Genomic DNA, 20,669 nt, shown 5'->3' with positions numbered 1-20,669 from the left:
GAATGTCGGATTGGATTTGCTTTGTGGTATAGGTGCGGTTGGGGTCGTTGAGGTTACATGCTCATGTATTGGGTGATTGGGTTAGTATTTGGAAGTGTGGATGTGGCACGGGCATTATGGGGTTATTGGTCTCATCTCTTGTCGAGTATTTCTCAGTGTCATTCAAAGTTCCATTTTGTGGACAGAGAGTGTGCGCTTTGAGATGGAAACTAAAATGGACCCTCCTGTAACACACACCACACACCTCACAGACAACACACCCTGATATGCACACCACAGCCATCATGATCCACCATCCTCATCCTATTTTCCAGGAAGGAAGTTTCCTCCGTCCTACCCCCACCCTCCCTTTTTCTCAGTTTTGATTTGTGTGCCAAACAGGGCCATGGTAATCAATTCTCTCCGGATATTGTCTGATTGATAGGGACAAACACGTTTCATTGTTTACTCAAGCTGAGGGGCTGCCTCGCCATAAAGGGGCTTCCAGCTGGGGGAGGGTACTTGGGCTGTGCGTGGGTGGACAAAGGCAGAACTTCTGAAGTCCATAACCTTTTATAGAGTTTCCCTTCAAACTCACGAAGTCCGTGAAAAGCTTTCTACTGAGTGTCCACAAGGAAGGTTAAGTGAGGGAATGGGAAGGTCCTACCCCAGGACCGTGGATTCCTGGAGGGTTTTGTGTTTTTTGCTTCGGTTGCTGTCGATACACTCCTTGCATCATGGTCCACAAGAGGAAACAGAAGTCCCCGAAGGTGCCTCGACCCTCGCCTTCGTGTTTGATATCACGGGATCCATGTACGACGACCTGGTACAAGTTATCGATGGTGCCTCAAAGATCTTGGAGACATCCCTGAGAAGACCAAAGAAAACTCTCTTCAACTTCGTCCTCGTTCCCTTCCACGATCCTGGTGCGTTTTCCCGGGAAAAGTCTCGTTTTGAGTGCACAGAGTTAGTAATTCGTATCATAATTAGGTGATCTCACACCTCGGCTGTTAACTCGCTTTCCACTTGATGATCCATTCCCAGAGGAAATGGATTCGACAACAAAACTGCAGGTGCTGCATCACGGAGAATGCCGTCCTTTGGATGGGACGTAAGCCGTCTGCACTACCTGACATACAAATGTAAGATGTTGCATGGATCTTTGTGAAAAAGTTAGCACTTGGTTTGGTACCCTCGTCACATAGACCCCTCCCTTGGATTAAAATGGATAAATGTATTCAGTGTGTGAATCTCAGGGTGATAGGAAATCCATGATCTCTGGAGAATTAGACAGAACAACATAGGATGATGGTAGCCGACAGTTAAAGAGTTAAAGTTGTACAAGTATTCTGTGAAATCATACTGCAGTCTTGTCATTTCGAGTTTTTTGTACATTGATTACCGTAACTTTGTTTTGTGTTTTGGTGGGTTTATCTGTTTTGCGAGCAATCTACTATATAATAATGCTGGATATCAAAATGCATTAATTTGTCCATTGTATCCTGATATCCTTATTATTAATGTAAACATACACAGATGTTTTGGTCTTCAGGTGTAATTTGCCATAATAAAGAAAGCCAATCATTGACCTTCTATGTTAAACCAAAGGCTTGGTAATCACCCGAGGGTGTATAGCCAAATCACCCAGGGATGTTGAGCCAAGGGTTTGCTGATCAACCAGGGATGCTGAACCAAGGATTTGCTGATCAGCCATCATAATGTAAGTTTAGTGAATTATAATTAGACCAAGTTGACAAATTGAATAAATATTCAGACAATTAATAAGTACATTGATACAAGTTGGATGTTTCCAATCAATTAATCGTTTTTTAAGAACTTTTAATTTAAAGTGCATTCCAAAGAAATAGGTAAAAGTAATAGTTTTGAAACATTAAATATAAAACAAGATATTTTCGGAGAGAATTTAAACACAATTGATGAGTTAGGTTTGGGGGGTCGGAGTTAAAGGGGGTAGAAAATATGCTTAAGATGAGATGAGATCGTTGTTCACTGTCAGGATGAATCACTCAAGTGAAAAGGAGAATTTGAGATATGGAGTGAGGCAATGCCACAGGCAAGGAAAAACAAGAACAAACGGGTGGAGTTGAGCAGTAAGATTGGATTTAAAATGTTAAACACAAAAAGGTTACTGTAAGAATGTGACATAATAGGGTGCAAAAGTCTTTGCTCGGATAATTATTGAAAGTGTTCGCCACCATCTACTTGAGCACCAGCACCCAGAGCACCCAGGCTTTACACCAAAGAACTATACTCTGGTACTAAGAGTGCTATGAGATGTGGTGATACCATCTCTGACTTATTTTCAGCTGTTACTGGAGTTCATCAGGGGTGTGTACTGGCCCCCACACTTTTCACCACTTTGTATGTACTGGATTCTGGGGAGGATGTCGGAGAGATCAAGCTGCGGTGCATTGTTTGGGGATGTCAAGATCTCTGACCTTGTTTTCACAGATGATGCAGCCATCTTTGTGGAGACACTGGATATCCTTTTGGAGGCCCTCAAGGAGCTGATTGGGGATTTGTAGCTGCAGGGTTTACGGATTTCCTGGGTCAAAACTAAGACCCAGGCTTTCAATGACATCTTGGATGCTGCTAGTTTGTTTGTACCTGTTTGTGGTGAGGATGTTGAGGTCACGGAGAGATTCACTTACCTTGGCAGTGATATTCATGTCTCTGCAGGCTATGAGCCAGAGAACAATAGACATCTGGGTCATGCATGGGGGAGTCATAGATTCACTGGATAATGGGGTGTGGTGATGTCGGTACCTGTGCAGGAGGACGAAAATCCGAGACTTCAGGTCCTTGGTGCTTCCAGTCTTGCTCGATGGATGTGAGACTTGGACTCTGACCAGGGATCTGAGAAGGAAACTCAATTCCTTTGGTACCAGGTCTCTTCGGAGAATCCTTGGTTATCGCTGGTCAGACTTTGTGTCCAACTAGAGGTTGCTGAGAGAGACTCAAATGAGATTTGTTACCTGCATAGTCCGTGAATGTCAGTTGCGGCTGTATGAACATGTGGCTCGTTTTCCTGACGCTGATCCTGCTCTCCAGATTCTCTCAGTGAGTGAACCTTGTGAGTGGAGGAGGCCAATGGACCGACCATGTGCCTCGTAGTTGCAGCAGGTTTATCAGCGTCTCAAGGGAATGGGATGGGCCAGGCATATGCTTGGGGGATGGCCAGAAATAGGCCCCTGGAGTACTGGCGGAAAGTGGACGCAGCAACGCACTGCTCCGGCGCATGCTCTCATACCTGACCTTGACCTGACCTGTAAGAATGTGTGTTTACTGGTGGAGCTGGGGAGGGATGAAGAGCTGAAAAAGCAAGGATGGCAAGACCTGAAGAGAGAGTAAAAAATAGGAGAAAATTCAAACCTGTCTGCAATGAGAGATCAACAGACCCTGTGTCTCTCTTTCTTTATTGGAGATGCCATTGATATGGAGAGATTTGGATTCTATATCACCCAAGATTGAAAGGTGTGAGACAGGGCCACCACTCCACAGGACAGAACAGCACTCCATTAAATTACAGAAATGGCCTTGGAAGCCACAGGAGATTTATTCTTTCTGAGGATGAACTTGGTATGATGGAGGATGTCCAGTTTATGGCCGACTTTAAAGGTGGGCTTGGATATGTAGTATGTGTAGGAGAGGTTGTGACTTGTGATATGGCCCATTGTTTGAGGGACTGATCAACCAGTAGTTGATCAAGAAAGTAGATGAGTGAGTTTTCTATAATATCCTCCTGGAGAAACGAGGTGAGAGTGTCACACTCATGCTGACTACCTGCATCAGTGGCATAATGGTAAGAGCGCCTACTCTGAATCTGGGAAGTTGGTGGTTTGAACCCTGCCAAGTCGTACCAAAGATTTATATATTGCATTTCCTGCTTCCATGACACTCAGCATTTAAAAAGTTTCTTGTGAGAGAACTCATATTATTATTATATATTACGAGCCGACCCGTGAACCCGTTGGGTTCCCGTTGTGACAGCGATTGATGGAAAAAAATGATTTCAAGAAAAAAAAAGATAGCTCCAGCGAACTACACCGCTGAGGTTGTTTGCATTGATAAATTCTCCTGAAGAGTACTTGACTGAATCGGGAATTGATTTTTTAAATATTTTTTTCGTTGCCCGATTTGAACGAAACTTGATACTGCACACCGCAGGAGAATGGTGAGTAAGGTGGCCCTAAAATTTTTGCGATATCGTGCACCGTTTTGGCTGTATTTTGGGAACATACATACATATATACATACATGTCTACAAGATGAGAGTTTTCGTAATATATAGATAGATGTAATTGTTTGAATTGCATTTTCCACACGTTGGTCAAGATCTGCTGAGAGGCATGCCGATATGCTGAGTAGGAGGCATCGTTCTTTATTGTTGTGATGGAATCCTGTATGGCATAATGTCGAATTGTCGACAAAGTGCAACAAAGAGGATTTTCTCGGACATCAAAGACGTCATTGCTGCATGTGAGATACAAATGTTGGTGTATGATGCTGCCTTGGACTATTCCAGCATCAATGGGAGAGTTTAGATGAAAGGATACAATTGAAAGCAACACCCGAGCTGCTTCCATGAGTCGAGGAAGTTGGTGAGCCAGCAATGAGTTGGCCTTGAATGCTGCAGGCAGCTCGGAAAACAGATTTGGGTGCCACGCAGTTTAAGGCCTGTGATATTGCCAGAGATACAGCCCTGACTTCCTATTTAAGTGTTAAAGCCTCCATCCATTATTGAGAAAGAGGTCAGCAGCTTATCAAAAGTGAAATGACTGGTGCAGAAACCAACCTCATGATCAGAGATCAGGCCATTGGGAATGGATTCCGTGATTTTTTTGATAACAACTGGAGGTAAGCTTAATGGCCCGTCTTTGAGTGGATATTTTTTGCATTCTTCTTGTGTATAGATGAGAGGTGGCCTGTGGTGAATGACAAGCTGAAGAAAACAGACAAGAAGAGAAAGCAACAGAGGAGCATTTGAGAACTTAGCCACTGATGCCATCTGGACCTCCTCGTGGAGGCAGAGGCAGAGTTTCTGCTCATTACAATATTATCTCCTTTCTTGCATGAAAACTCAGTGTCCAGGAGGTAGTGGGTGTGGGGGTTGGATGAGGGTGAGTAAAGTGGTGACAAAGGTTGATGTGTTAGGTACATGTGCTTTTGAGGTTGTGTGTCTGAAGATCATTCAATAAGGCAGGGGGGGGGAGAGAGAGAGAGAGAGAGAGAGAGAGAGAGAGAGAGAGAGAGAGAGAGAGAGAGAGAGAGAGAGAGAGAGAGAGAGAGAGAGAGAGAGAGAGAGAGAGAGAGAGAGAGAGAGAGAGAGAGAGAGAGAGAGAGAGAGAGAGAGAGAGAGAGAGAGAGAGAGAGAGAGAGAGAGAGAGAGAGAGAGAGAGAGAGAGAGAGAGAGAGAGAGAGAGAGAGAGAGAGAGAGAGAGAGAGAGAGAGAGAGAGAGAGAGAGAGAGAGAGAGAGAGAGAGAGAGAGAGAGAGAGAGAGAGAGAGAGAGAGAGAGAGAGAGAGAGAGAGAGAGAGAGAGAGAGAGAGAGAGAGAGAGAGAGAGAGAGAGAGAGAGAGAGAGAGAGAGAGAGAGAGAGAGAGAGAGAGAGAGAGAGAGAGAGAGAGAGAGAGAGAGAGAGAGAGAGAGAGAGAGAGAGAGAGAGAGAGAGAGAGAGAGAGAGAGAGAGAGAGAGAGAGAGAGAGAGAGAGAGAGAGAGAGAGAGAGAGAGAGAGAGAGAGAGAGAGAGAGAGAGAGAGAGAGAGAGAGAGAGAGAGAGAGAGAGAGAGAGAGAGAGAGAGAGAGAGAGAGAGAGAGAGAGAGAGAGAGAGAGAGAGAGAGAGAGAGAGAGAGAGAGAGAGAGAGAGAGAGAGACGACACATATGAATAATTCCTTCAACTTGTACTGCATTTCGATACACCGAGACAGACAAACATTCAAACGACCATTTGTACAACAACTATTATAACCAAGGCAGACAATCCAAACAACAACGACCCATTCTTAAAGCAAGCTTACATTAACACCGATACAGTATTCAATCATTTCAATGGGAATGAGAATGCACTTGATGGAGGCGCTGACTCACACCGTTATGTTTCTCTTCCAAAAGGTCATGGTTGTTTTGTGATTTGCTAAACGATAACAAACATCTTAGAAGTAAAGTAACTCAGCACATGCTTGTTCCAAGCATAGTGATCAAAAATTTATTTCATTCTGTTCATCCCCTTATTACAGACTGGCAAGATGGCTTAGAGGTACCTACACTCGCTTCGAAGCTGTCGAGCCTGGCTTTGAATCCTGACCCAGCTAGAAACTGTTGTCCTGAAGTTTCACAGGCAGGGTGATTCATCAATGTGCCGTCTCTCTGATGGACGTTAAACTATGTGTCCTGTCTGCTGCCATGAGTTGTTTGATGTTAAAGATTCCATCGTGTTCAAGTTCCAAATCCTGCCTGAACTACTGCTGAGAAGGCAATGACAAACCACCTAGTATAACTTGCCAAGAAACTACTTCAGCAACACCAATGATCTGTAACAGAGTATGAGACATCAGGAATCTTTTATTACAACTTGTAGTTTTAGTTTCTAATGGAGTACTGTATTATACTTGGTAGTTCTGGGTAATGTTTGATTTTACTATGAATGGCCTCTGACTACAAGATCAAAAACTGCTTGGCTAATCTCTCTAAAATTTTGCATGCATGCTCAGCAAGCCCATGGACATGTCATAGGTGCAAATTAACCCTCACCCCTCTTGAGGATGAGGAGATAACATCTAAGTTAGGGTGTATATTAAAATTTGGATAACTTTCTTGGTACCAAACTATCACTTTTGCCGTATAGTCATCTCCATTACTCTGGCTTCTGACTTTGACTTTCTATCCCTGGTTAGAGTCAGCTGTTTCTGCTCTTTGTTACATCTGTTGTTATTCTGAATAGAGATCACCTGACCTGTGAAAGTTGCTTCTCCCTCTCAACTGGAGTCTGTAAAGCTATTTATGCCTGCTTACTCTTTCAATCTGTTTCATGTCTCTGACCAGTGTGTGAGTATTGCAATCAACACATCTGTCGTTTGTTGGCAGAATTACTCGACAATATGAGCAACTAGAATCACCAAATTTGGCACAGAGCTTCACATTGTACACACAGCCGCGATTATCAAATATTCATGCCCTGGCCTATGGCTGCGGCTTGAGTAAATATTGTCCTGTACTAAATTTTATATTTTTTTCCTTGTCAGCTCAAAGTTAAACCTGTCCAAGACATTGACAATATGAAATTGTGTGCCAAATTTGGTGATTAAAGCTGCCCTCGTTGTCCCGTTATTCTGCCGACAAACAGCCAAACACGGAGATGGGCTCATCATAATACTCATATGCTCAGGCCTCCAGATCAGCAAGGGCTTGAGTAATAATTAATTCGCCTTTATAATTGACTGACTGCCCTATTGAATGGCTGTTTGGATAATCAGCTGGGAACTGTTCTTCATCAAGATTTTGACCAGAGACCGACGTGCACAGACAGACATGCAGAGAGGGATGTAGACAGACAGAGCATGAGTTAACCTATCTGAAAGCATTTTCATGCACAGTCAGTATGAGATGCATTAAAAATTGAAGACTTTTTTTTTTGTCCTGCAGGTACCTTATTGAGAGAGGGCAGACTGTAGTCCTTGCCAATAAGTCTGAGAGAACTGCCAGACTCTGCCGTATAAAGCTATCCAGTGCGATAGATTTGTGCTTCACAAGAACATGATCAGAGGAGCCCTGTCGGGTTGAGGAGGAGCAGGAGATATTGGAGGGAAAGTATATAATTCCAAGGCACCATTTGCAGAGATCATGGTTGTGAAGTTCTCAGATCAGTTCAGATTCAAAGACCTGAAGAAGACATTCGCAACAAGTCACAGCCAACTGACATAGTGGCATTTGTAATTTCCACAGATGTGGAGGAGACAGAGCAGGTAAAGGTAGTGAGTGGTTGGTTTTTCACAGTCATCTTATTTTGTACAGTGCTCTTAAAATTACATTCAGCACAGATTACAGTTCCACATGATTTATAATGAGAAATCTTTAAAAAATCAGGAGAATGTCAAAATGTTAGATCAAACTCGAGTTGTCGGTTTCATTACATGGACCCATTGGTTTGGCAAAGGTGTATGTAAAAACAATAAGCAGGATTTGTGCAAAGAAACAGTAAAGTTGTGGCAGGCATACTGGAATTGAGGCAGCATACAATGATTATGTTTTGATGAAGGGAAATTCGAGTTTTTGGCACGACCTCAAAAGACTAGGATAATGAGAGCAAAAACATGTTGTTTCAGTTATAGATGGCATGAAGGATGGAATGCATCTAACCCTAACTCTACCACTTGCACTCTTTCCCACACATTCTTGCTTCTATATCGTCTGTCTGTTTAAATGTCTCTTGTCTGTGTCTATCAAATCACCGTTTGTCATGTTTGAGGAGCAAACTTGAAGGTTCATTCAAGTTGACATATATATTGTTGTGGTTGACGAAATTCGCAAACCACCATTCAGGTCCCTTAGGTGAGATATCTCTGTAAGTATATGTGTAGTAGCCCAAACCCATTGTTTAGAGGGAATAAATGTCATTCATTCGGGCTGCGACCCCTTTAGATAGCCGTTTTTCTTTTACTATCTTTATTTTGGACCAACCGCCATTACTACCACCACCAAACGCATCTCGACAACCACAGCCACCTTCTCCAGAACCGCCTTCACAACATCCGCCTTCTCCACAACCGCTTTCACACACCAACCACCAACCGCAACGCCGCTTCACAACAACAGCAACGCCAACAGCCACGACCTTTACCGTCACAACTCGCCCTCGCAACCATCGCATCACCGCCATTCCCGCGCCGCTTGTGGGCACCGATACTGGACTCGTACAGGGCGCGCACCGAGCAGCGGGTGCAAAAACACCAACCTTTCCGAGAAATCGGATCAAGAATGATTCACGCCCACTTCTGTTCCGTCCTATCAGCGAGCGTGGGGCGATTTGGCCCCGCCTCCAGGCGAGTCGGAGTATAATCGCTATATGCAGATTCGCGGATCAAGAATGATTCACGCCCACTTTTCCTCTGTCCAATGGGGAGCGTGGCTCCGCCCCCGAGCGATTCCTGATCCAAAAATCTGCATATGATTTCTCCTGTCGGACTATAAAGCACCGAGCGCGGAGCGAATCGAAGCAGTTGTTGAGGGAGTTTCTGAATCGGGAGAGAAAAAGAGTTTCTGAATCGCAGTTGGACAGAGTTGAGAAGAGTGGAGAGTGGGAGAGTTGGAGAGTTGTGGCGGCGGCGAAGGCAGTCGAGAGGGCGCTCGTGTCAGAGTCGGGGAGCTGCGGAGAGGGGAGGCCGGTAACGCGACCGAGGTCGCAGTGGAGTCGCTCGTCGCGGGACCCAAGCCAGCGAGATATCCTCATTCCCCCGAGCATCAACAACCCCCTCCTGTTTCCCCCCCGCGCTGAGATAGTGTGAGAAGGGGGCCCCGTTCCCACCCCATTCCAGGCAGTGCCAGCGAGGCCCGCGGAGTCGAGGCGCCACCGCCATTTTGCGGCTCATCACCAGACGGGTAGGATCGACGCGGTCTCGGCCCCAGGCCCGTCTGCCCCCTCATCGTTAAGGGTGGCCCCTTCCTTTTTCTTTTGCTTTGAGTATATGTGTTGTCGACGCCGTCTGTGAAGTAAAACTGTATAAGTGTTGCCATGTGCTCGGTAGTCGGTAGTAGATCTGCATTGTGTCTCTTTTGTTGCATTTGCTTTTTGTGCAGAATTGTAGTGTTACTTTTACATTTGCTTTTTGTGCAGAATTGTAGTGTTACTTTTACCTTTGCTTTTGGTGCATAATTGTATATGTGTGCTTTCCGTTTGCCGCGGAATAAATGTGCTTTATGTTGAACTGTTTTTCCCGTTTCGCTTCGTCTTTTCTTTTATTGAATCTCCATCTTACTTCACGTAAAGGGTTGGTCGTGGGCTAAATACGCCCGATAATTAATCGGAACCGTCGAGGTTGACGATAACACCGCTCGGTTATCCCGATAGTACGGAACGGGTAGCTTAAATTGGCCCGTGTCCGAAGTCGACCTGCGGCGAGGTGCGATCGCCCGGTCTACCCTCCGTGTGGGTACTTAGGTAGGTCAAATTTGGCGAACAACCCTATCCCACACGGGGGGCCGATTGGCACGATCGTGGTGAGGCCGAAAGGCCCACCCGTGACTAGTTCCCGGCGTTAGTCCGAGAGGGTCACGACGGGATTGTCCGTCCGGTGGGCGACGTGCCGCGATTCGAGTTACGTGGCCGCTCGCACGCCAGCGGGCGCGAATCCGCAACAATATATATATATATATATATATATATATATATATATATATATATATATATATAATGAACGTTGTTGTGTCAGAGGGTCTGCTCACGCAGGCACTGTGGGCCGGAGGCCTAAGAACTCCGCAAATGAACGAAACAATGTTGAATTCACGACACTGTGTTCAGAATTAACAATACCATTTACGATCCCCCAATAATCACCTAAATGCAGGCCAAAACTGGTGGTTGTTCACATGTGGAGGTTAAAAAAAAATGGGAAGACGTTTCTCAGGCTGGTGATGATGACAGCATGGTGAAGTGCGGCTCTGGGAGTGATGGCGATGAGGAGGCCAGGAGATAAGGGAGGTGGACAAGTAGAAAGAGGGATGCAGTGTCCTTTATACCAAAAGCTCAACTGCAATCTACCAGGTGCATGCACATCCAAGGCCTTTATCACCTCCGGAACCACCCTCATGCACAGCGGGTCCCTTTCATTAGCTGCTCGCTGGTGTGTGAGGCATCATCTTTCAGGCCATCCCAACGTACTTTGCGGCCCCTTGCAAAAGTGACCTGCCCCTCTCCAGGGCTCCACAGCCTACCTCACTGCCATGGCTATAGTCCTCTGTGATGTGTCCCATTAAAAGAGCACTGCACTTTTCCGTGTGCCTTACTGCCCAAGTCCTCGGCCTGGCCTCGCCTGTACAGGAGGCTTTACACCATACAATCTTACCCTATTCTGCTCTATTGTTTACAATCACTGCCTACTCGGTGTACATTTTACCAAAAGACTTACCTCTACCAGATCCCTGATACAAGAGTAATTCTAACCTACTCAAACACACGGTCCATACTATTCTTGACACAATCTATCTATGGACGCTCCTCTTCCCCCCTTTCCATGACGGGGTTTGTCTCCAGACATGTCCAGATGGTATTTATCTCCTGACGTGTCTGGATGGGATTTTGTCTTTGGACGTCTCCGGGCAGTGTTTATGGACACACGGGAATTTGTCTACAGATGTGTCGGAGCAATGTTTGTCTCCAGACAGCTTTGCTCTGGACACGTCTGTACGGTGTTTGTCTCCGAATGTGTCTGGGCAGTATTTGTCTCTGGACGTGTCTGGGCAGTGTTTGTCTCCGGACGGCTTGGCTCCGGATACATCTGGGTGGTGTTTGTCTCCGGACTGTGTTTATCTCTGGGAATGTCTGGGTGGTGTTTGTCTCTGGACGCATCCTGGCGGTGTTTGTTTCTGGACGTGTCCAGGTGGTGTTTGTCTCTGGATGCATCTGGGTGGTGTTGGTCTGGATGGGAGTTTGTCTCTGCATGTGTCTGGGCAGTGTTTGGCTCCAGATGGCTTGGCTCCAGACATGTCCGGGTGGTGTTTGTCTCCGGACATGTACGGGTGGTGTTTATCTCTGGACACATCTGGGCGGTGTTTGTCTCTGGACGCATCCTGATGGTGTTTGTCTCTGGATGCATCTGGTGGTGTTGGTCCGGATAGGTGTTTGTCTGTGGACACATCTGGGTGGTGTTTCTCTTCAGACTGTGTTCACCTTGTCTGGGAGGTGTTTGTCTCTGGATGTATCCTGGCGGTGTTTGTCTCTGGATGCATCCTGGTGGTGTTTGTCTTTGGACGCATCCTGGTCGTGTTTGTCTCTGGACGCATCTGGGTGGTGTTTTGCTGCGGACTGTGTTCACCTTCGGGCATGTCTGGGTGGTTTTTGTCTCTGGATATATCCTGGTGGTGTTTGTTTTTTGAACACGTCTGGGTGGTGTTTGTCTCTGGATGCATCCTGGTGGTGTTTGTTTTTGGATGCATCCTGGTGGTGTTTGTCTTTGGACGCATCCTGGTGGTGTTTGTCTTTGGACGCATCCTGGTCGTGTTTGTCTCTGGATGCATCTGGGTGGTGTTTTTCTCTGGACTGTGTTTATGTCTGGGCATGTCTGGGTGGTGTTTGTCTCTGGACACATCCTGGCAGCTCTGGATGCGTCGGGGTGGTGCTTTGTCTCTGGATGCATCTGGTGGTGTTGGTCCAGATGGGTGTTTGTCTTGGCACGTGTCTGAGCAGTGTTTGTCTCTGGACGGCTTGGCTCCGGACATGTCCGGGTGGTGTTTGTCTCCAGACATGTCCGGGTGGTGTTTGTCTCTGGACATGTCCGGGTGGTGTTTATCTCTGGACACATCTGGGTGGTGTTTGTCTCTGTACGCATCCTGGCGGTGTTTGTCTCTGGATGTGTCTGGGTGGTGTTTGTCTCTGGACGTGTCTGGGCGGTGTTTGTCTCTGGACAGTGTTTGTTCCCAGACGTGTCTGGGCAGTGTTTATGTCTGGATGAGAGTTTTTCTCTGAACGTGCCCGGGCGGTGTTTGTCTCTGGGCAGTATTTATAGTACGACCTGTAGAAAATGGATTTCAGACATTATTTTGTTTCCATCTTCACTGCTATTCTGTGCAGAATAATTTATGAGACAGGATGAATCGTAAAGAACGCTCCACCGCACGTCTGCCTTCCCTTCCCCCACTCCCCCTCACTCAACTTCCTTCCTTTCTCTTTCCCCCTCCATCTTCTCACTCTCCCCTTCTCTCATCCTCGCTGTCTTCCTCACTCTTTTTACCACCTTTTCCTCTCCCCTCTTTTTCTCCCTCCTCTTTTTCTCCCCTCTCTTTTTCTCCCTTTTCTTTTTCTCCCCCCTTTCAGTATTCCTGTCAGTGAAGCGATTGGTGATATTTGCTCCTGTAACAATATATACTGTATAATATATGTGCATTTTGGTGTATACTACATGTACGTGTGCTGTATTTGTTATTACAAAGGTTATTCGACTTTAAGAAGAGGGTTGATTTGTTTGTGCCTGGTGCCGTATATATTTTATGCTGCAAAACTGATATTCTGAAATTTCTGCACATACTGCACAATCATGTCTTCAAGCATGCTGCACATAAAGTAAAACCCCCACTATAACAGTCTAAACATTTATAATTGTCTGAAAGGCTTAATGGTCGAATTGAAAGGACTTCACTTATAGTGAAGTCCAATACGTCGAATTGAAAGGACTTCACTTATACTTCACTTATAGTTATTCATTATAAATAATACGTAATTAATGGACATACCCATGGTCCAATACTAGGTGTTCGTTCGTTCGTTCGTCCGTTCGTCCGTCCGTCCGTCCGTCCGTCCGTTCGTCCGTCCGTTCGTCCGTCCGTTCGTCCGTCCGTTCGTCGGTTCGTTCGTCGGTTCGTTCGTCCGTCCGTCCGTCCGTCCGTCCGTCCGTCCGTTCGTCCGTCCGTCCGTCCGTCCGTTCGTTCGTCCGTTCGTTCGTCCACCCGTACGTCCGTTCCATAATTAATACACACTCAAATGAGTGAACCGAGGCATCACTATGTTTTTTGGCATAAATCTATCAGACGCATCTCTTGACTGTTATGGTGAGCATCACCGCAGATTATGCCTCATACAGTAAAACCACATAATCCACAAAGAACAACTGTCCGTCTGCCACCCAGATGATTGTTCCCGCTAATGCAAAGCATTCAACCAGAAGTCACACGATGCGATCGGCAGGTAAATCGAAACATGTGGAGTGTGATGAGCACTCCCCCGATCTCCATTGGACATAGTCCAACACCAAAGCGTCATCCCCAATCGGCCCAGTGACTGTCAAACAGACAAAGATTACATGGTCAACATCAGTGAAACATCAAACAGAGTGCAGGACTATGTCGAATGGAGATCGGGGGAGTGTTTATCACATTCCACAATGTTTTGATTTACCTGCTGATCACATCACGTGCCTTCAAGTTGAATGGTTTGCATGAGTGGGAACAATTGTCTGGGTGGCAGATGGATGGTTGGTATTTGAGGATTATGCGATTTTGCCATCTGAGACATAATCCGCAGCGATGCTCACCATAACAGTCAAGAGGTGCGTCTGATGTTTAAACTTTGAATGTGGGCATCACTAGTTTCATATTGATTGGAATGCTGTCCTGATGAGAGCAAATATATGTATATGTATATGTATATGTATATGTATATGTATATGTATATGTATATGTATATGTATATGTATATGTATATATATATATTGTTGCGGATTTCGCGCCCGCGGCGTGCTGACGGCCACGTAACTCGAATCGCGGCACGTCGCCCACCGGACGGACAATCCAGTCGTGACCCTCTCGGACTAACGCCGGGAACCAGTCACGGGTGGACCTTTCGGTCTCACCGCGATCGAGCCAATCAGCCCCCGTGTGGGATAGGGTTGCTCGCCAAATTCGACCTACCTAAGTACCCACGCGGAGGGTAGACCGGGCGATCGCAGGTCGATTTCTTCGGACACGGGCCACTTGCCGACCTGCCCGTACTTATCAGAATAACCGAGCGGTGTTATCGTCGACCTCGACGGTTCGATTAATTATCGGGCGTATTCAGCCCACTACCAACCCTTTACGTGAAGCAAGATGGGGATTCAATGGAGGAAAAGACGAAGCGAAGCGGGAGAACAGTTCAACAATAAAGCACATTTATTCGCCGCACACGGCAAGCACAGAAATACAATTCCACCAAATGCACACAAAAAAAGAAAACACACTTCCATTTACACAAAAAGCAAATATAAAAGTGAAAACACAGTGCAGAGCTAATACCGACTACCGAGCACACGGCAACACTTATACAATTCTACTTCACAGACGGCGCCGACAACACATACCCAAAACCAAGGAAAAGAAATACCCTCAAGGATGAGGCGGGCCTGAGGCCGAGACCGGGTCGCGCCTACCCGTCTGGTGATGAGACGCGGAGCGGCGATGGCGCCTCACTCCGCGGGCCTCGCGGACAGTGCCTGGCAGGGGGTGGGAAAGGGGCCCCCTTGGTCGCACTATCTCAGCGCGGGGGGAAACAGGAGGGGGTTGCTGATGCTCGGGGTATAGAGGATCTTTATTATCCCTGGTGTGCGTCTCCACCTCGGCCAGGTCGCGCTGCCGGCCTTCCTCGGGCGTGCAGCTCCCGGCACCGTCGCGAGCACCCCCTCGTCTGCCTTCGCCGCTGCCGCCTCTCCGCCTCTGGACTCTCCACCCTGGACTCTTCTTTGGGCTCTCCTCGTTCGACTCTCTTCAGCTTCTCCAGCTACTGCAGGCTTCGGGCTCCAGACTTCCACACTCTTCTCTCTTTTCTGACTGACGAACACCGTCCTTTTATCCCCCCGTAGCTTCGCCTTTGACCCCCTCCCTTTGACCTTTCACCTCGCTCCCCATTGGCCCGAGAAAAAGTGGGCGTGAAGGCTTTTTGATCCACAAATTTGCATATATCGATCGTTCTGGAGGCGGGCCAAATCGCCCCTCGCTCACCGATTGGATGGCAAAAGTGGGCGTGTGTCGTTTTTGGATCCGTTTTTGAAGCACAAAATCCGTGATTTTGTACACGCTGTTCAACGTGCGCCCTGCACGAGTCCAACACCGGTACCCACAGCGGGGCAAGAACGGTGGCGATGCTACGGTTGCGAGGTGTGACGTGAAGGTCGTGGCGGTTGTGGTGAAGCGGCGGTGTGGTTGGTGGCTGATGTTGTGGTTGTGGTGTGGTAATCATGGCGGTTGGTCCAAAAATAAAGATAGTAAAGAAAAACGGCTATCCTGAAGAGTCGCAGCACGTATAAATGACATGTATTCCCACTAGACAACGGGTTTGGGCCAAACTACACATGCACTTACCGAGATACCTCACCTAAGGGACCTGAATGGTGGTTTGCGAATTTGGTAACCACAACACTACCCCCTTCCCTTTTTACAGACTCGTCCCGAGTCGTCAAATTTTCGTGTGCCATCATGTGTAGTTTTCCCCTAGTACATTTTACCTACGGATCCCTGAGTGCGACATTCATGGTATTCGTGTCCCCAAAATAAATAACCTGAGGGCTGCGTAACTACCTAAACAAACTCACTCACATGGACGACTTAAATAAAATTGCCGGCGCTAAGACATACATGCCGGGGGCGCACTCATATTTACAGTACATCTTAACCTTAACTTACAAATTTTACACTAAACCATGGCCCAGGATCATTGAACTCTGCAAAGAAAAGCAGTTAGCAGGGAGCCAGGCTGCCCACATGCAGTCTCTGGCTCAAACAATGCAGGTGACAGGGAACGTGGCTGGCTGCTCACACGCAGTCCAAGGCCTTCCCTTTTGAGCTGAACGCAGTGAACCACAACGGTGCATGGGCTGCACAAACGCAGTCTCCGTGCCAGCTCAAGTGGCACACGCAATGAGCACAACGAATGAATGGATGAATGGATGGACGCAAAACACGGTGCACGGGCTGCCACTGCAGGCCCGTGTTGTAGCTGCCAACAGGGCAGTTCTTGCAGCTTGCAAACTGTTGCTTTCTGATCCTGGCGCACATGGAAATGAACAGGGGGGGGCAAAGCAAAATTGAACGGGGCTGGTGAACATGGGCAGTGGGCATGGCATGGCAAAGGTGAGCAGGCAAACTCAGCCCGCAGAATAAGGCCGCTGCAGGCAAACACAGCCGGCAGATGAACTGGCCGGCACAGGCCTTGAAGTACCACAGCTGCAGATGATCCGGCCGGCACAGGCCTTGCAGCAACACAACAGCTGCCGATCAAGTTGGCCGGCCTCCGCCTTGAAGCAAAACACGGCCAGCCGATGAAGTTGGCCAGCCTTTTCCGTTCAGTGGAGGTTGGTGGAGGGAGTGCGGTGGTGCTGGCCACTTGGAAGGCGGGCTCGGACCTACCTACCTGTCTCCCTCCCACCTATCGCCTTTGCCTGTCACTGTACATACCCACTCCCTTAATTTGTGAAAAACCAATTTAGCCCCAACTTATTTTTTTGTTGTTTTTATTCTTACTCCTCCACTATAAATCGGCCCCTAACCCCCTTTATCGTCCTTGTTCGGCTAACCTATCCTGTCACCTAGCCTACTCCCAACCCCTACGTTCCTTCCCGGAGGGGAATAAGGGAGAGCTAACGTCCTGTGTCGAGGCCCAATGAAGCTCAGAATGGCCTCGCCAGAGTTCGGCGATCTAACCCAAAGTGGGTCCAGCGGCCCACAACGACAGCGAGGGGATGGATGGTGCGGAGGGGTACATCTCCTAATCTACCCTATCCATTTAACTGTTAAACTACCCCGGGGCTTTCAACAAGCGCCTCTCGCTTAAACTATTGGTTCTAACAACCCAGATTCCCGTCGCCTGTGTTGGTGTCCTCACAATTTCGGGCCTCGCCCCCCAATTTTCTCTCCGTGCCCTCACACGGTCTCCTGGCTGGGACACGTGGCTCCCTTTGGCAGGCACGACCCTCTGCCGATTCTCCCGCTATGGCACCCCCGGGCACTACACTGCCTCCGAGCCTACCAGCTCCCTAACACCGGGAGTGCCCCCATGGCACCTCCCCCTGAAACGCACACGGGGCAGGCCGGCCTCCCGGGCCCCTTTCCGAGGGTCACCCGTGCCGACACCACTGCCCAGGCGGCCAATGGCGCCCGGGGCCGCCGCACCAAGCAGGCGCACCGGTGCCCACTACTCTATCCCGGCCCCGCATGGGCCCATGGCCCTACCGCGTCGACTAGCCTGGTGCCCGGGGTACCCACTCAGCGATACTCACCTTTCGCAGCCACGCTCCCAAGCCCGCCAACAGGGCTCCTGCACCCTCCAAATGGGTCTCGAGCCTACTTTCTCCACCAACAACAAAACGACCTCCATTTTTCAATTTGACTAACCCAGCTAACTCACTCTACACTGACCCCGGGGTCCCTTGGGCGGGAGTCACTCCTCCCCCCAATCACTCATCGCACCATGCATTCCCCATTCGCTCCACTCACACAGACCCGCTGGCCTCACTCACTCACCAAGCACATGCCTCACAACTCACCAACTCTTCAACACACTCACCGCTGAACTCCGCCATTCTTCTAACTACATCCCCTAACTAACTCGTGCTCCCACGTCGTCCCTTACACTATAGCACGTTCCATTTAACACTACGTAGCTAAACTACGTCCCCTCTACACATCCACAAGTCTGTCACTGTCTCCTAATCTCTTTAATCAATTTCCCCACCTAAGTCTGGCTACAATCCCTCTAACTAATCCATTCCACGGACTCCATGAGGACTTACCCCTGCCCCATGAAGTCGGTCTAACTAAGCTAACCCTTCCCCCTAACTAGTTTTCATCCTGTGCCCAGGGTAAGGGGGTCTTCCACCCCTTGCCCAGGAATCCTTTGCACCCGAAAGTGAGGCTTGCTGCCTTTTTTTTTTTCATGCGCAGCACCTGCGCGGCAACTCAGAGCTCGCGCACTTTGCACCTGGCCGTGACGTCATGCAGCTGCACGTGTTCCTCGTCCCTCCTTGGACGCTACCATCCGGCAGAGATACCCCTCCTGCCGGATTCCAACCACACGTGCAGCCATGACGTCACCGTGCGCAAAAAAAAAACACAAGCCCCACGTCTCGAGGGGTTCCCCACGCGAACACATGTGCTTTGCCCGTTGGAGCTTAACACACACGATCGCGTGGAGAACCCGTCCGGTCCAAATCCATTTACCTGCCTAAACTTTGTCCGTCCGCGGGATCGGCAAATCCACCGCGTGCGTTTCCGGACCGGGACTTCACTCTCGCAAGCGAGCACGTGGTGGCCTCGTGCGTTGCACAGCACGGACCGCGTGCTCACCGCTGGGTGAACCCGGCACGGTCCCCGAAACAACTACAGCCGCTACTCGGCTTTCTCTCCTCTGTCGCCGTCTCCGTCTCCATTCCACCCACGCACACCTGCGTGTTACGACGCACACAGTCCACACCATCACATTCACACCGGGAGATGCGGCTGCGTGCTCCCGCATGCCAACCGACATCTCCCTTACATACCGCTCTCTCACACACACGGTCTCCCTGGCACACAGCGACCTTGCACACGGCCGTTCACTCACGCACGTTGCCTCACCCGCACTCCGTGCCTCATCCACACACGCGGGGGCACTCAACCGCGATACCTCACTCATACACACGGCGACACTCACACACGCGGTCTCTTCCATACACGGTCCTTCACCCACACACGCGGGGGCACTAACCCGCGGTGCCTCACTCGCACTCCGTGCCTCATCCACACACGCGGGGGCACTCAACCGCGGTGCCTCATTCACACACACGGCGACACTCACACACGGTGCCTCTTTCACACACGGCGTGCTGGGAAGCACGCACTCTGGCACCATCGCCACCACACCACTCACACACGGGGTCGCTTCCACACACGGGGACGCACTCACGCCTTGTACCACACACACAGGGACAACCACACTGGGGATTCGTGTCCCCACAAGGATCTCCGGGGCCTCTATACCCCCCAAGCTCTCCGTGCACCCGTTCACAGCACCCGTCCCCTCAACCTCGCAAAACACGACCGAACTCACATGGTCGTGATCCGCCTCAAGGGGGCAGACTCCCTCCCCTCGTTCCTGGAGGAGGCCATCCAGGTGCTCGCACCGGGTCTCTACCCAGTCCGCCAGCTCACCCCCATTATCCTCCACTACCTCTGTGTGTGTGTGTGCGTCACTTACCCCGTCTTCCTCGTGTAGTCTTTCCTCTATTTTTTCTATCTCCCGTGTCTCTGCCAACTCTTCACCCTTTACCTCCCTTGTCTCCACTATTATTTCCTTTGTCACGGCCTTCATGCCCGCCTGCAGGCATCGGCCCATGTTCTGCGTCTCACCCCGGAACTTTTTCATTTCTTCCTTCATGTTTGCTTCCATTCCGTTTATTTGCCTGTTCATTTCTGTTTTTCATTTCATTTGTATTTGTATCCATCTTTTCGTTTCATGCCTTTCATTTCGTTTGTATTTGTATCCATCTTTTCGTTTATGCCTTTCATTTCGTTTTGTATTTGTATCCATCTTTTCGTTTATTTGTTTGTTCATGTCTTTCATTTCGTTTTTATTTCATTTGTCATTGCCGCATTCATTTGTGCCAGCATGGTGAATAGCTGGGCCATGTCGGATGCACTCAAGTGAGCCGTTTCGGCAGGGGTTGGGGAAGGGTCTTGGTGGAGAGGGGGGAGGTGTCATACACCGCGGCCGCTGCCGCACCCACCTCGGGCCCTGGGTTCAGTTGGGCGAGTCCGTGTTCCTGCACAATCAACATTTCCTGCTCGGGGATTCCATCCTGGACCATGGATCCTACACATTCTACATCCATTTCTAATACCCCCGGCTCCCGCCGCCTTGGAGACGCCATCTTGCTTCTCGTGAAGGGTTAATTTGCTCGCTCGTAATTTGAGGGAATCGGGGTCGCTCTCTCACCCCCTGACCGATTCCCGTGAATT

The 20,669-nt window shown here is 48.8% G+C and overlaps 1 protein-coding gene across 6 annotated transcripts in view; it reads left to right on the top strand.

The window, feature by feature from the left end:
* Positions 1-20,669, top strand: part of HMCN1 (hemicentin 1) — a 531,017-nt gene continuing 510,348 nt past the window's right edge. For 3 of the 6 annotated variants that reach the window (XM_085882361.1, XM_085882359.1, XM_085882360.1), the window contains exon 1: positions 512-905. In XM_085882361.1, the coding sequence (XP_085738487.1) occupies positions 632-905 (274 nt within the window). In that variant the 5' untranslated portion in view covers positions 512-631. Of the gene's footprint in view, positions 906-20,669 lie in introns of all 6 variants that reach the window. The other 3 variants (XR_015058458.1, XM_085882362.1, XM_085882358.1) reach the window with 3 other exon arrangements.

Source organism: Eptatretus burgeri, chromosome 5 (genome assembly GCF_056783735.1).
Source record: "Eptatretus burgeri isolate ZD-2024b chromosome 5, Ebu_testis_v1, whole genome shotgun sequence".
Lineage (NCBI taxonomy): Eukaryota > Metazoa > Chordata > Myxini > Myxiniformes > Myxinidae > Eptatretus > Eptatretus burgeri.
The sequence above is the reverse complement of the archived record's forward strand: the minus strand, read 5'-3'. Positions and strand labels throughout refer to the sequence as shown.